Source organism: Musca vetustissima, unplaced genomic scaffold (genome assembly GCF_032173495.1).
Source record: "Musca vetustissima isolate MV318-11 ecotype Yass unplaced genomic scaffold, APGP_CSIRO_Mvet_v1 utg63878, whole genome shotgun sequence".
Lineage (NCBI taxonomy): Eukaryota > Metazoa > Arthropoda > Insecta > Diptera > Muscidae > Musca > Musca vetustissima.
In genome coordinates this window covers 26,106-44,162 of record NW_026886450.1, presented here as the reverse complement: position 1 = coordinate 44,162, position 18,057 = coordinate 26,106, and the positions used below count along the sequence as shown (strand labels likewise).

At 35.3% G+C, this 18,057-nt stretch overlaps 1 protein-coding gene across 1 annotated transcript; it reads left to right on the top strand.

Annotated features, from left to right (window-relative positions):
* Positions 1–10,826: 10,826 nt before the first annotated feature.
* On the top strand, positions 10,827–11,876 carry LOC133333962 (glycine, alanine and asparagine-rich protein). The gene has a single exon (XM_061542273.1). The coding sequence runs from the start codon at positions 10,827–10,829 to the stop codon at positions 11,874–11,876; it is 1,050 nt and encodes a 349-aa protein (XP_061398257.1).
* The last annotated feature ends 6,181 nt before the right edge of the window (positions 11,877–18,057 follow it).

The following is an 18,057-nucleotide window of genomic DNA, read 5'->3' as shown; positions in this document are numbered from 1 at the left end:
GAATAACATGGAATACATGCCTGCTTAAGAGCTAACTAGATCGGCTGTTAAAACAGTAGACATGTTCCTTTTTATGGATTAAAAAAAGTGTTTGTTATCTGAAAATCCGGTTCAAATTTTTAGACCTTGGTAAATACAGTATTTAGCATAGTGAGATCTATTTATGGTGGATATTTCAATATACTAATAGAAGATTAAAGTGATTGACTGTCCCTCATAGTCCAAAGGTGTCAGATAAGACTGTCGGGTGTCACATAAGAAAGTACTAAAAGTTGTACTATTAGTATTTGGCAATCCGGTAGAGCTAGAACTCTGGAACTTGGAACGAGGGTCACTGAATGAGTATAGAATAGATGTAGCAGAGAATTTTCTTTTGGAAATTCTAACTATAATTACCCAAAAATATTAAAATGAACTAAATTTAGTACAATTTCGTAGCATGCGAATGGACAGAGCTAAAAATTTAAATTTTGGAATGATAATTTTGTTAGATGTAAGGAGGTGGTTTTGAAAATATGTACTCATGTAAACGAAAAGTACTGTATGGTACTATATTTTTGGTACAATTTTAATTTGGAGGTATGGATGGAGCTGGAATCCTCAAATTGTGGGATTGGGATATATAGGTAGTTTTTTCATATACGTACGAAAAGTACTAAATAGTACAATTTGGATTTGGGTAAACCAATAGAACTGGAATACTGAAATTTGGAAAAAAAAATTACGACTGCATTGCAGAATTGAGGTATCTCAGTAATTTGGAAAATTGATACTTATTTGTACTAAATTTTGTACAATTTAAATTCTGGGTGAACCAATAGAGCTGGAATCGTGAAATTTCGAGTTAGGATCACTGATTTAGGTAGTAATGGAAATTTTTATCTATGTATACTACATGGTACATGCAATGCAATACAATTTGGATTTAGAGTGGAAACATGAAATTTAGAATTAAAATAGAAAAAAATAGTGTATGGGTGTAGTTTTGGACATTTGTACTAAATTTCATACTATTTGGATTTGGGTGAACCAACATAGCTCGAATCCTGAATTTTGGAATTAAGATTAGGATATGTGGGATGATTTGGAAATTCGTACTTATGATTGTTATGGTAGGTAGTTATGAAAATGTATATTAAAGTGTAGTAACTGGTACTAAATTCGATTTGTTGTTGTCAGAATTGGTGTGTAGTATAGTAGTAGATATGGTAGTTTTAGAGTATTTTACGAGAACATAGGTACTAAATGGTACCAAAATTTTAATTATGATCCTTATTGGTTTTTAAATAATTCCCACATTCTCTAAAGAAGTAGCGGGTATATGCTAGTATACAGTATATACTAAATTTTCTGAGCAAGAACCGGTTAAAAACAGTAGTGACAGGACAATTGGTCTAGGACCTGGAATATACAGAAAATAAGGAGTGACTTTTCTGTCAAATGCTATGTGAAACATGGAGTTATATTGAAATATTTTGTGTATTACATACTTACACACCAAGGTTCCGGAATAACAAATTAAAGCCACTTCATAATAATAAAATATAGTCATTAGATGGAAAATGTTAAAAAAATCGCAGTTGCATCTAATAGGTCTCCCAGAACATTGTTTAAAAAATCCTATTAGCTTTCCACAAAAATCTCTAAAATCCACTGTTATATATCACAGCTTATCTCTCAAAAATATTTTTTATAAAAATGGACACTTATATATCTCACCTAATCTCTCAAAAATATAAAAAAATGCATAAGCTCTGCTAGAATGTTTCAAAAACAATTTAAACCAGTGAGGAAAGTAGTAAAGTCGGACTGCGCCGACTATATGATACCCTTCAGCACTTTGGGTATATTATATCTATGTATCATTACAATTGCATGTCAATGTTCCCTCGAAGGAAAATACTCATGTCTTTCTGCAACCTATGATACATTTAATTTCATCATTGATACACGCTATTCGTTACGCCGCACTGTTAAAAATTCAATTTCAATCAGACACCCGTTCGAAGTGTATTTGAAAGCTATGACTGCATATGCATCAATTTCAACAAAACTCAACAACGTCATTAACCATTTATGTAAAATGGACGAATAAATATCAATATGTGGGAGCTATATCGGATCGAAAGATATATAAGAGCTTTGGTGCACCATTTACATAAAATCGAACGAAACTATATATGGGAGCTACATCTAAATCTGAACCGATATTCCCGAAAATTAGCAAACATCATTCTGCACTCAATTCAGTATCCTGTGCCAAATTTCGGGCAAATAAAATATATATAAAAGGACTTTGCTGCATCATTTCTCTTAGATCCGATGAAAATATATATGGGAGCTATATCTAAATCTGAAACGGTTCTAAACTCATTTCAGTGCGCTATGCCAAATTACGTGCAAATCAATATATACGGACTTTGTTGCACTATTTACCTAAAATCGGACGAAAATATATATGGGAGCTATATCTAAATCTGAACCGATTTGCACGATATTTAACACACATCGTTCTAGGCTTAATTCAAAATACTATGCCAAATTTCGTTGAAATCGAAGGTTATATAGGGACTTTGGTGCACTATTTACCTAAAATCGGACAAAAATATATATGGAAGCTATATCTAAATCTGAACCGATTTTCACGAAATTTAACACACATCGTTCTAGGCTTAATTCAGAATGCTATGCCAAATATCGTGAAAATCGAAAGTTATATACGGACTTTGGTGCACTATCTACCTAAAATCGGACGAAAATATATATGGGAGCTATTTCTAAATCTGAACCGATTTTCACGAAATTTAACACACATCGGTTTAAACTTAGTTCAGTACGCTGTGCCAAATTTCGTGCAAATCGAAGGATATATAGGGACTTTGGTGAACCATTTACATATTCAATAGGGTTCGCCCTTGGCCAAATAAGTTCACAAATGTGACCTGTACTTTGTTAACAAAAATACATCGACGGACGGACAGACGGACATGCATAAATTGGCTTAAAAAGTGATTCTCAAAAGGAACCATGTGTCTATATCGTTTCCTTTTGCCTGTTACAAACATATGCACAAAGACATAATACCCTGTACCACAGTGTGGTGAAGGGTATAAAAATGGAACAACTCTAGTTTAGTAAAAACGATCAGATTTTTCTGAATTTTTTTTAAGAGTGGCTAGTCTCTCTAAATATACTCCTTAAAAAATCGCATTGAAACACTGAGATTTTTTACATATACATCTTCCAGTTGAGACCACTTATAATATACGTTCGACTCATCCAAAGCCTGTATACAATTTCAAGTTACAATTACACACCGATGACCTAGGCCGTCATACGAGTCCGAAATCGACCGACAGTGTAAGCGTAGGTCGGAAGCGTCCGACACTAGATCTCTAGCGGGTTATCTCTCTCTCTCTAAAATATTCTTTAAAAATTCCACACTAATATTTCTGTTAGTCCCTCAAAAAATATTTTCTTAAATCACTGTTGGTCTCTCAAAATCATTTTTAAACCAGTGAGCGGAGCAGTATAGTCGGACGGAGCTGACCATATGTTATATGTTATATATATGTGCCCATTTGACCGATTAGCATCTTTTCCGAATCATTTTTCCCGATGTGAAAATTTACGCCATAAAAGTTTTACACATAAAGCTCAATGAATATTTGGACCGCTAAATATTAATTCATCATCATTCAACAGCCAATAGAATAAGTTGGTCAGACGTGTAAAATTTTTAAAGTTTTCGGTCCATATCATCCTCTAAATATCATCTGAGCATCACCGAAAATAACCATTGACCATAACCAGAACTTCATTAAAAATTTCATAGCGATCATCAGAATATTACCGCCCTCTGGTGTGGTAATGGTAATATTAAACACTATCAGAATATTTACGTATAACGGTCTATGTCCTTCAGAAGTAATTATATACGTCATAAAATGCAACTTTGAAACTTTTCGCACAAAAGTCTTGGTCCATTTGACCCGCTAAATATGGACCGATTATCAAGCCACGCTTGTTCCTTGGTCAGATTTTGGCCTCTAGAGAGATCCGAAAAACAGACAAAAAAGTTTTTGGTTCATTTCATCGCCCAAATATTAGCCGATCATTACCTAAAACAATACGGGCCTTTTTTACCAAACCGAACCTACATGCAAAATTTCGTGACGATTGCTTAATAACTGTAAACTGTTCTGTGTTTACAAATTATAATTGACAGACGGACGATCACACATGTCTAGATCGACTCACCTAGTGGAGATATATAATAATTCTGGTGTATTTGTAGAAAATTGAAACTGGAGCTAGACGTTAAGTTCGTTGCCAGTTTATTTTATATTATCTATGTTCAAAAGGGATAACAAAACAAAGTATTCCTTAAAAATACACGTTTAAATCAAAATTATTCCTTTAAAAATTCACGCGTAAATATATGTGCTAGTCTCTCAAAAAATATCCACGCTTAAGCTCGAACCAGCATTCAAAAAAAATATTTTTTTTTCAAAAATGTCCCTATTTATATATCTTTTATACCGTTGAAAAATATTGTAGTAGGTTTTGAATAAAAAAATATTTCCTATCTTATAAAAAATCGTGATTTCTTCTTTAGATCCTAGGTGTTGAAATTATTTTATATATAGGTCTAAAACCATATGTAATATCCGCATTCTCTTAGTCATTCTATTTCTAAGGTTTTTCCATATAAAAAATATAAAAAAACCTTCAAAAATGGTTCTTCCCATAATTATCACCACGTGCTTTTGTGATTTAGTGCTAAGTAAATATCGTTCTTTTTTCGTTCGCAAGTGAAATCTGTTGATCAAATATAAAAAGTAAACAAAACTTGTATTTTTTTTTTGGAGGAACATCTACTTAAAAGCCTAAAACCCACAAAATAGGTATGTATGTTCATATGTTTGTGTTCTCAATTGATTGAAAACTTTGCCAAAAGTTAGAGAAGTGTGAAGATGCTATATTTACTGTGAATATTAAAAGATTTAAGCAACGAACTATTCTTAGTTAAATATGAACACGAAGTTTGTTGCTTAAGTCTTTTTATATTCTAAGGCACGCATTTCAACTTCCTTTGGCAATTGACATAGTATTTAATATTCTAACCATATCCATCCCCTCTACAAATCATAATTACGTGATAATAAAATCCCGAAAATAAATAATATAAACAACGAAAATTACCTTCATTGCTCAGGTGTCTGTATGTAATACTCTCAATGTTACATCATTATCTGAAGATAATAATAAGATTTCCATCTTAGACATTATTATTGTTATTTATAGGATGCTTATTCTAAATGTTAAAAATTCACTTGACATTACTACCCCCCGACTCTTGTTGCTGCTGCCGCCTCCGCTGCTGATGATGATGATCTTTAAATAACAATGTATGCCCAGACATGCGTCTTGCATTGCACATGTAAATATGTAAACAATAACTATGGACGTGATTCCACACCCTTAGTCTATTGCTGAATGAAATATTCGTATATGACGAGATCGACCTTAGACTAAATATACCAAAGCATATTTATTTATGGCGTATACTTGTGTGCTCATCTCATCATCCCGCCAAAACTCAAGCTGTCAGATTGTCATATGGCCAACATCAGCATTATTTTTTTCTTATTTACACACATAGATTTGCAAACAAATCGTATCAATTAGCACTTAAAAAATTATAATTTCGTCGAAGTCAAAGGCCTGATTGGGAGAGGAGGTCGGAAATTTATTTAATATGGGGGCAGTGGGTTTATTACAAACGTATTCAGTTTATAGTTATCTCAAGTATTTTAATTTGTAATGCCAAAAGAATATTATAGAGTTGTTGTTGTATTTTTTCAGAGAGAATTTAGATAGTTCAATGGCTTGTAACCTACACTGTGGTTTAAAAATATTTTCAATTTTAAAAATAGTTAAAAAAATGAGAGAATTTAGATAGTTCAACGGCTTGAAACCTACACAGTGTTCAAAAATATTTTCAATTTTAAAAATAGTTGAAAAAATAAATATAAATATTTATACCCTACACAACTATGTTGTCAAGGTATTATAACTATGTTGTCAAGGTATTATAGCCAAAAGTTTGTAACGCCGCGAAATAGACCCACCTTTAAGTATACCGATCGTCATATCTCGACTAGCTGAGTCGATCTAGACATGTGTGTCCGTCTGTCCATTATAATTTGTAAACAAGATACAAGTTACAGTTATGGATCAATCTTCACGAAATTTTGCATGTAGGATGGGTTCTGGCCAATGAAGACCCCTATTGTTTTTGGGAAAGATCGGTTAATATTTAGGGGATGAAATGGACCAAATACTAAATTTTTGTCGGTTTTTCTGGTCGCTCCAAAGGCCGGAATAATGGCCCGAACATCGTGAAATTTGGATGGAGAAGGGGATCGGGCCAAAGAATAAGCATGCCTGTTTTGATAAAGATCGGTCAATATTTAGCTGTTCAAATGGACCCTAACTTTTGTGTGAAAAGTGACAAAATTTGTAGAGATGGTGCAAATATCACGACATATTGCCCAGGCTAGGAATAAACATCCGAGTTCCGTGGTAGTTGTGTAGGGTATCGTATGGTCGGCTCCGTCCGACTATACTGCTCCGCTCACTGGTTTTTTATAAGTTATATTTTTAAAACACATTTCGTTCAGATGTTGAAATTTATGGATTTTTTAATGTTATCAGGCTAGTAGAGATATTGGGTTGGGGAAACATAAATCCACTATTTTTTCGACAGATGGCTGTACTGATAGATTTCTCGTCGAAAATGTCGGAGAAATGATAGAAGTTGGTCGGCATGTTAGCTGTCGTCACTTCGCCCAGGAGCTAAAAATGGACCATAACTGTTTTAAACCATTTACACAAAATAAAACAGTAAGGAGAGTAGTAAAGTCGGACTGGGCCGACTGTATGACACCCTTCACCACTTTGGGTATATTCTACATATGTATCTTAACAGGCGTAGCCTTTTCGAAGAAACATTCTGCAACCTATGCTAAATTTTGGAAATCGATTTAAAGCAAACTTGACACATGCTATTTGGTATGCTGCACTGTTTCAAATTTAATCTCAATCAGACACCCATTGATTATTTGGTGTATAATCAGCAAACTTTTTTTATGGATAGGTCGAAATTATATATGGAACCTATGCTATATCTAAATCGGAACCGATTTCAAGGAAATTTGCTAGATAATAATTCATATTCATAGGTCGAAATTATATATGGAAGCTATGCTATATCTTAACCTTAAACGATTTCAAGGAAACTTGTCAGATATTAATTCATATTAACTTCAATATTTTGTGTCTATCGGCCTAGTGCACCATTTACTTGAAATCGAACTATATATAGGACGTCTATGTAAATCTGAACCAATTTTCACGAAAATTATCACACATCATTCTAGACTTAATTCACTACACTATGACAAAATTCGTGTAAATCGAAAAAATATAGGGGCTTTTGTGTTACATTAACATAAAATCGGAATTTGAACTGATTTTCACGAAATTTATCGCACAGCATTCTAGACTTAATCAGTCAATCAGTCGCGAAAAATTACCCAGGCTCCGCACGAACATAGAGCTCGGTTCAAGTTGTGTAGAGTATCATAGGGTCGGTCCCTTCCGACTATACTGTTCCGCTCACTGGTTTTAAGAATATTTTTAGAGAATTTATCAGACCTATAAACGTGGATTTTTTAAAGAATATTTTTTGTAAGATTAGCAGACCTATAAGCGTGGTTTTTTAAGAATAGTTTTTTGTAAGATAAGCAGTGACCAAAATTTTAATTTTTTACGTAAAAAATACGAATTAGAAAGTAAAAAAGTAAAATTTGGAAATCATGCCAAGGTAAGAAAGTGGAGCTATTCACCTATATTCAGTCAAGAGGGTGCAAATATCGCGAAGAATTACCCAGACTCCGCAGGAACATAGAGCTCGGTTGGAGTTGTGTAGGGTATCATATGGTCGGCCCGTTCAGTTTTATTTATAGGTCCCATACATGATTTTGCTCGAATTCATACAAATGATACACCAAAAACTTCAGGTCTGCCCGATTGACTTTTCATAGATTTGTGCCTTCACCACACTGTGGTCCAGGGTATTATGTCTCTGTGCATATGTTTGTAACAGGCAAACGGGAACGAGGTAGACACATGGTTCCTTTGAGAATATGCACAGAATCACTTTTTAAGCCGATTTTTGCATGTCCGTCCGTCTGTCTATCTGTCAATGTTAAAAAAAACCTTAGTGGTTTTTATACCTTTCACCACACTGTGGTACAGGGTATTATGTGTTTGTGCATATGTTTGTAACAGGCAAAAGGAAACGAGATAGACACATGGTTCCTTTTTAGAATATGCATAGAATCTCTTTTTAAGTCGATTTATGCATGTCCGTCCGTCCGTCTTTTGTGAACAAAGTACAGGTCGCATTTATGATCCGATTAGGATGAAATTTGGCATAGGCCACTTATTTGGCCCAGGGACGAACCCTATTTAAATTGGAAAAAATCGGTCCAGATTTAGATATAGCTCCCATACATATTTTCGTCCGATTTAATGTAAATGGTGTACCAATGTCCCTATATATATAGCTCCCATATATATATTTGTCCGATTTAAGGTAAATGGTTTTTTGTAAAAAATCGGCGATTTTCCAAAAATATTTTTTCAAAGGTCCGCCATTTTGTTAATTTTAGAGCGAAGTCAATAATCCTAGTTCATACGAGAGCCAGACATGTACTATTTTAAACACCGTTGGAATTTTCGGATTCCGATGTTCCAGTGAGGAGTTATCGTGCCCGCCATCAAAAATAAGGACTTTTCTTTAATTACAAAAAACAACAACAAAACAATAACCAAAAATTTTTGTAAATTATTTTTCTTCTATTTTAACAAGCATTAGTATTGATTTACCAGCCCATTGAAAGTCTTGAAAAATTAAAATCGAGAATGGAGGGGGTTCCCTTAAGGTAAATTGTGTACCAAAGTCCCTATATATCTTTCGATTTGCACGAAATTTGGTATAGCGTAATGAATTAGGTCTAGAATTATGTGTGTTAAGTTTCTTGAAAATCGGTTCAGATTTAGATATAGCTCCTAGATATATTTTCTTCCGAGTGTATATTTTCGTCCGATTTTACACATAATTTTTTACACAAATTTTGCACAACGTTCTTAAGTTAGTATAACCTAGAAGTTGGATATAAATGCTTCGTCAAGGTGGGTCCAATCGGTACAAAATTTTGCACTGCGCACTGAAGTTACTATAACATAACTTGTAGCAAGTTTAGTTGAAATCGGTTTAGATTTATATATAGCTCCTTTATAGAGCTTTATCTAAATTTAGATATAGCTCCTATGTACATAATGCATATAACTTAACATGTTTAGATTTCGATATACGTTATATATATATATATATATATATATATATATATATTTCCTTCACATTGCTTTATATAATTTTGTCCCATTGGAAGAAGCAACCCTATATCTGACCAAATGAAAAATTTAGTGTAGGTTGCAGAATGCTCCTTCAAAAATTCGACTTCTGTTATGATTCATCTGTTGAATATACCCAAAGTGGTGAAGGGTATCATATAGTCGGCCCCGTCCGACTTTACTACTTTCCTTACTAGTTATTAGTGAAAAGTGGTGAAGGCTAAGTTCCTACCTAAATTTTACAATATTACTGCCTGTTTCTTTAAACGCTATTTGTTTCTCCACATTTACCTGTTTTCCACACTCTTGGCTCTACTTTGATATTTAAAATATAGCTCATATTAATGTCTAGCCTTTATAGGTATTCCTAGGTGTATATTTCGTAATTCGTATTCATAAGCGAATTTTCCAACCGTAGGGACATTCCGCGACGTTGGTGGGTAAACATCATCTTCATAGATGCGTTATAACACCAGGCTTCTACATAGACCCCATATAGATGTCGCTAGTCATTTTAGCCCTGGTCCAATTTTCCAACTTAAATGTTTTTTGTACATCGTTTTCTCCTCTTCTTTCCCTCGTATACCTCCGATTTTCGGTATTGAATGTCCACTTCATTTAACCAGTTTGTTTTCAATGTCTCCATTTAAATTTGGATTTATTGTATTCCTATATGACCTTGAATATTTTTGAACTATTTACAACCTTTTACAACTATCTATGTATGCCAATTTCAATTTGTCGACTAGTGCTACCAAAAGCAAACGTCCCATATAAATCAGCACGACAAATGTGTGATTTTTTTTTTTTTTTTTTTTTTTTTTGTTTCTTCGACCATTATTGATGCCTATTTGACTGGAGATGAGAGACGACAATGTTGGTTCGTTTGGTATGCTTGATTGACAGACAACCAACCAAATCGACAAATGGCTAAATGAATGAATCTGCTGGATATGCTTACGGTTTATGGGTGGGGTATATTTATTTATTAATTAAACAAATATGAAATTGTTGTCTTTTTGGCAGCGGCGTTGGATGGGTTCTATCGTCGTGTACGCGTGTGTGTGTGAAATTTGCCTATGATATTAGATTTAGTAATCGTAAGCCCATGGAGATGCGTTAGAATGGCAGAATACAAAGCATCCAGCGAGGGGGGGCTAAATTTATTGGCTCTTAAGATCACCGGCTACAATGGGACAGCGGCAGCAGCCGAATGAACTGAATATTGGCAGGGAGTATAAATTTGTGCGTAGATAAGAAACAAGTTATCAGTTGACTACAATCGGTGGTTGGGATTACGCGTTTGATTTTGAACCAGGAGGAAGGAATCGAAAGATATAATGAAAGTGTACGTTTGCGTTTTGGTTGCCTTGTTGGCTATGGCAGCTCCCTCACAAGCCCTTTTGGGTGCCAAATTGGCTTTGTTGAGCAGCTTGAAGAGTAGTTTGGGTGGTGGTGGCGGCAATGTTGGCGGTGGACTTGGAGGATTTGGTGGTAAAGCCAACTATGGTGGTGGTAGTGGATACGGAGGCGGTTATGGCGGTGGATACGGAGGCGGTTATGGTGGCGGCTATGGCGGTAACTACGCCTCCTCTTATGGCGGTAGCTCCAGTGGTTTCAACTACAACCGCCCAGTTTGGACCGGCAGCAATTCCAACTCTGGCTGGGGTCAACAAACCTATGGCGGTGGTTATGGTGGCAACACTCAAGTCATTAAAGTAATTAAGGTCATCGAACAACCTGCTGTCTATCCAACAACCTATGCTAGCAGTTCCGCCTCAGCATCTGCCTCTTCGTCATCATCTTCTTCAGGCTGGACACCTGTTCCTGCCCCAGCTCCTGTTGCCGTACCCGCTCCAGCACCAGTTGTCGTTCCAGCTCCTGCCCCCGTTGTTGTTCCCCAGCCCAAACAAGTTTATGTAACAGTACAACAAGCTCAGCCACAACCTATTGCTCCACCACGCCCAGTTTTTGTAGCTCCACCACCAAAACCTGTTTATGTGACCGTACCTCAACCCCAACCTCAACAATATTTACCTCCTCCACCACCAGTTCAACAACAACAACCCCTACCCCAATATCAACAGCCCATTCAAGTGACAGTACAAAGACCAATTTCCTACAGCGTTCAAAGCCAACCACAACCTCAATACCAAACCCAATATCAAACCTCATACCAAGCTGTAGCTCCTCAGGTGCAACAACAACAAAATGTTAAGACTGTTCAATTGGTAGTTGAAAATGCCGCTGAATCGCATACACCCGCCCTAACCTATGGACCACCACCACCTAACGCCAACGCTGGTGCCTGGAATTCAAATTCATGGAGTCAATCGGTTGGTACCGGACCCTGGAAGAGTGGTAGCATTTGGGATAGCCTTGGTTGCTAGTCAGTAAAACGAAAATTGCAAACCCAGCGAAGTCATCTTAGATTTAATTTTACGTTTAATGAAATTAGTGGATGCCATTTTTAATTTCTGTTTCGCTTTTGTGCATTTTTTAGAGAATAAGACCCAGATACGAAATCCTCACGATTCGAAGAGATATAAACGAATAAAATTACATGAATATTTTTTAAGTAAATACATCAATTGATTTTTATTTTTAGTGATTGATTTGTGTGAATTTGGGTAGGTTCAGAATGATGATATTTGTATACCCTACACTGTAGTGTTGTGCTGGATATTATGTCTTAATGCATTTTTAATATATTGGTACTGTTAAATCGTGACGCTACCGAATTGAATATATAATTTGGTCAAAACACAGATTTTTGGAAGGGTTCGATATGTGCTAACTCGAAACATATTAATCCGTGTGACCGATATTACTAGGTGTGGTCCATAAGAAATTCCTGATGTCTCATTTTAACGTGGTTTTAAAATGGCCGATTGACCAATACCCTTCACCACACTGTGGTACCATATATATGTTTATCCGGTTTTCTTTAAATGGTTCAGTAAACTCACATTCAGATGACAATTTGAAAACGGTACGGTATTGAGTCTAAAGTGACGTATGCTAAATTTTGTGAAATTATGTTCAGATTTAGATATATGTAGCCCCATACATATTTTCGTCCGATTTTATTAATGTGCACCAAAGGCCTAATATTTCATTCGATTTACACGATTTGTCTGCAGTAAATTCATGTCAAGTTCCACGATGGGTTTTTTTCGATTCCCATATACGGGTACCCTTAAATTTTCGGCACTAATTGGTACCAACTTTTTACACTAAAAATTATAAATCAAATCAATGATCAATATTGATTCCCGTTTTGGTATAGCCCCATAAAAGTTTTGGTATAGCCCCCTATTACGTAATCATATTTTCTCACCTCTTTTTTGATATATTCAAGGTCCTGTCATAACACAAGTTTTATTCTAGTAGCCCCCATTACTTTTACATATTTGAAGTCGACGAACACTATAAACCAATGTTCACCAAACAGGCGCCCGTGGGCGCTTTTAGAGAGTACCAATACAATCACAGTTCTGTGTTCGAACTCAACATTATTCTCGACATCGAACATGTCGTATGCGTTGCTATGCTTTAACATATACGATTTGTATCGAGAGAACGAAAATTACTCTCCCAACGGATCTATACATACGCAAACTGCTATGATTGTGTTGGACACATGCATAGATCCGTTGGGAGAGTAATTTTCGTTCTCTCGATACAAATCGTATATGTTAAAGCATAGCAACGCATACGACATGTTCGATGTCGAGAATAATGTTGAGTTCGAACACAGAACTGTGATTGTATTGGTACTCTCTAAAAGCGCCCACGGGCGCCTGTTTGGTGAACATTGCTATAAACCCACTCTACAATGTAGAGAATGCTTCCAGTGATGTTCATTTATTTAATTTGATATTTCAAAAATGAGTAAAAAATCTCCTTATCAGAAATTATTAATATATTTATTTATATATATATGTATATATATTATATATATATATATATTATATATATATTTATATATATATATTATTTACATATATATGCACATATTTAGGGGTTGCTGGTTAACGGCAGCACCCCATTACCCCAAAGTAACTGTAATTTCACATTGCGGGATTTTGGAGGTTAGCATACGAAGACAATTATCAATCAATTTCAATCAGACACCCTTTCGAAATACATATGGAAGCTATGGCTTCATCTGCACCAATTTCAACAAAACGCAATAATGTCATTCTAGTCTCAATTTGATACGCTGTACAAAATTTCGTGCCAATCGCAGAAATATTAGAAATTCGGTGCACCATTAATGCAAAATCGTGTGAGTTATATGTACACTTGGGAGCTATATCGAAATTTGAACCGATTTTTCCGAAACATTTCACTCATAATTCTAGACTCAATTCAGTTCCTATACCAAATTTCCCGCAAATCGAAGGATATAAAGGGACTTTGGTGCACTATTTACATAAAATCGGCTATATCTACATACATGAACCGATATTCATGAAATTTAACATAGATCTTTCTAGCCATAATTCAGTACCACATGCAAAATTTCAAACAAATCGTAGGATATATAGGGACTTTGGTGCACAATTTACATAAAATCGGACGAAAGTATATATGGAAGCTGTATCTAAATCTGAACCGATTTTCACGAAATTTAACACTCGTCTTTCTAGGCTTAATTCATTACCCTATCCACAAATTTCAAGCAAATCGTAGGATATATAGGGACTTTGGTGCACGATTTATATAAAATCGGACGAAAATATATATGGGAGCTACATATATCGAAATCTGGACCGATTTTCTCGAAACTCACCACCCATCAATTCGAATCAATCCAATTCGAATCAAAAATGCGAGTTGTACTTTGTTTACAATTTAACATAGACAGACGGACATACATAAATCGGCTTAAAAAGTGATTCGATGCATATTCTCAAACGGAACTATGGGTCTATCTCGTTTCCTTTTGCCTGTTACAAACATATGCACAAAGACATTATACCCTGTACCACAGTGTGGTGAAGGGTATAAAAATATTCTTTAACCAGTAAGGAAAGTAGTAAAGTCGGACTGGGCCGTCTTTATGATACCCTTCATCACTTAGGGTATATTCTACATATGTATCCGTCATAGTCACCATATAAATCTACTGTCACTTTTTTAACATTGGAAAATCAAATTCATGGCGTGAAACATAGGGAAATTTCAATGCGTCAATATGAAATCGAAAAACGGGAAAATTTGTTGGGATGAAACAAAAATTATAAAAAATTACTAAAAAATAAAAAATTCTAAAAAAAATCCTAGGTGCTAGATCACTTTTTTGGTGCTAAACGAGTTTAAAAAGTGCTAAATCTAGCACTAAAAGTGCTAAATTGGCAACACTGACCATAACTTCACATGAAATTTTGCATGTGCCAAATTTATATACGCGTCTGTTTAAGTTTACGGTGCACTATGTCGCGAGTTCATATAATCAGCGGACAAAAACAGAAGGAGTTTTCGTAAGTTAATGAAATTTGGTACATGTGCTTATTATTGGCCTTAAGAACAACTGACAAAAAAATTGGATAGATCGGACCAAGATTTGGTATACCTCCCATATAATGGGTCTTGAGAATGTCACCCTTTTTGGCTTTTAATATCTTTAATATTCAACCAAATTCAATGAAAATCGGCAATTTACATTTACTTAGACCTATAAAGTAAATTATATACATCCCATACAAAGAGTCTTGAAAATTTTACTATTTTGGGCTATAAAATCTTTAATATTCAACAAAATTCATTGAAAATTGGCTTTTTAATTAGGCCTATACAGCAACTGACCAAAAACTGGGTAAATCGGACCAAGATTTGATATAACTCCCATACAAAGGGTCTTGAAAATCCGCTTTTTGGACCTATAAAATTGTTTATATTCTTCCCAATTCCTTGAACATTTTCATGTTTTCGTCCAAATTACTTCAAAGACAGTAATAGGTGTTGCAATTTAGTTGTTGGCCCATGTTTCAGGTACCTTACAAAGTAAATGTCTGTACAATAAAATCGTTTGCAGCTAAATAGTAGTAGTTTTAGTTTTGTTATTTTTATTATAATAAAATATTTAATATACTTTAGTTACTAATAAATTACTTTTTTATCATTCACAAAATTTTCAGAGCACACATCAGATATATATATATATATATAATATATTGTCTTCCCAAATGTACGATTTTGTATCATCCATGTTATAATTTTGGGCCTTTACTTTATGGCTGTTTAAGGATATTACAAGGTCGGATTGTAATATAAAATACTAAATAAATTCCTGATTTGACTCGGTTTTAACAAAAGTTCGGGCTGCTACTAATTATTTTGTGGCATGACTTGTTAGCATCTTGTGAAAGTCGATCGAACTAATATGTTTCGTGGCACTGTGCGGAGTTAGGAGGTAGACTTTGCAATTGACTTGTTAATTTTACGTATTTACAGTTTATTTCATTAGTAACTCATAACCAGATTTTCTTACTAATATGAAAAACGATTGTGGTTTTTTTGTTTTTTATCCATTTCCGAAAATATTTGAAATCCGCAACTAAGTAAATAATAAAATTCGAATGTACTACTGTTTGGGACAAACCCAATGCGATGCGTGTGTCGTTCTTAATAAAATAAATAAACCTAAATATAATTCGCCAGTCTCTGATTTCGATTTATTTACTAAGAGAAGTGTCAATGAACAATTTTATGCACCATCTTCTCGCCTGGGGAATTATAACATATTTCCATTTCAAATTATCACCCTCTATGGAAATCAAATACAAATATGCAACTATTATTTTGGCAAAGTAAAGAAGAAAAAAACAAATAAACAACAAAAACATATTTTTTGCAATTTGTTGCTAATTAACCTCACCCAAACCCTGCAATTTTAATAATAGAATTTAATTTTGGCGGAGATACAATTTAGAGTCTGTTTATTCCAATTGCAATGAGCGTGAACTTTTTGCAAAGATGTTTATTTGCAATTTGTAGCCAAGGAAACTGGGTAAATCGGGTGGGTGGGAAGTGAATCCAAATAGTATTACTCAATAATATGTTGTTATTTACTTTATTTGTGGTATAAATGCATGATTTGATAATGAGCTGCAGATCAGTTTTCTACGAACCTCGATTTGAATACGATTATTTGGGTCCATAGGGGAAAAAAATAAGCGAACATTTTTCGAATATGAAAGGTTTTAAATCATTAACATTTGCCACAGTGGTGGTGGTGACGGTGATTTCATTGGCAGCTCCCTCACAGGCATTTTTCGATATTTTCGGATCATCTAAGGAAAGTGATTACAACAAAGGTTATAGCACCAGCTCAACAGGTTACACCTATAATCGTCCGGTATGGACTGGTAACACTAACAACAACAATGGTTGGGGTCAACAAACATATGGCTCGGGTTACAACGGTTGGAGCCAACAATCCTATAACTCCGGATACAATTCTGGCAATTCTCAAGTGGTGAAAATAATCAAGGTGGTTGAACAACCCTCGACTACCTCAAACAGCTATCAAACAAGATATTCAAGTAATTCAGCAGCATCGTCGTCCGCCTCCGCTGGAGTTGCAACATCATCGTCATCATCATATGGTTGGACACCAATCACTGCACCTACCCCAGTACCAGCTCCAGTTCCTGTTGCCGCCCCCGCACCAGTACCAGCTGCCAAACAAATCTTTGTAACTGTAGCTCAAACACAACCCCAACAAGAACAAACAATTCAACGGGAACAACGTTACTTTGGAAATACTCAGCAATATCAGACACCTGTGGCCTATTCCGCAAAGCCCACACAAATCCAACCCATACAAGTTACAATTCAGAAACCTGTATCAGTACCTAAAACAATTGTCCAACAGCCAATTCCATACCCCGCTCCAACTCCAGTTGTACAAAAACCAATCTCGTATCCCGTACAAACTCAGATTGTTCAACAACCTCCCCAACAAATTCCCTATAATGTTCAAACACCATCCCCAACACGTTCATACACGTACACACCAACCCAACAAGTTCAAGTACAACCCATCCAAGTGACCATACAAAAATCCAATTCCTATCATGCACAGGAAGCTCCAGTTCAAACACCACCACCACAGCAACAACAACAAATCCAACCTCTACCTTATACATGGCAAAGAACCGTTCAAACATCGGTACAACAACCTCAAGTACAACCTATTCAAGTTACGGTACAAAAACAAAGCGAATCCGTATATCAACCTCAAATCTCTACAAACTGGCAATCTACAGTTCAATCTCCTCCTGTACAACAGCAACCTCAAGTTCAACCCATTCATGTGACTGTGGAAAAACAAACCGAAACCGAATATCATCCTCAGTTCCACGCCGACTGTGATGATTCAGATCACACCTCTGAACAACATCTAACACAACCTATCCATGTGACTGTAGAAAAACAAGCAGAAACTGAATATCAACCTCAAGCTTCAACAGCCTGGCAACCTACTGTTCAAACCCCTGTACAACAACAACAGGTCCAAGTTCAACCTTTCCATGTGACCATTGAGAAACAAACAGAAAC

Excerpts from the sequence above, each read along its gene's own strand:
- LOC133333962 (XM_061542273.1), top strand. The coding sequence starts at position 10,827 with ATGAAAGTGTACGTTTGCGTTTTGGTTGCCTTGTTGGCTATGGCAGCT.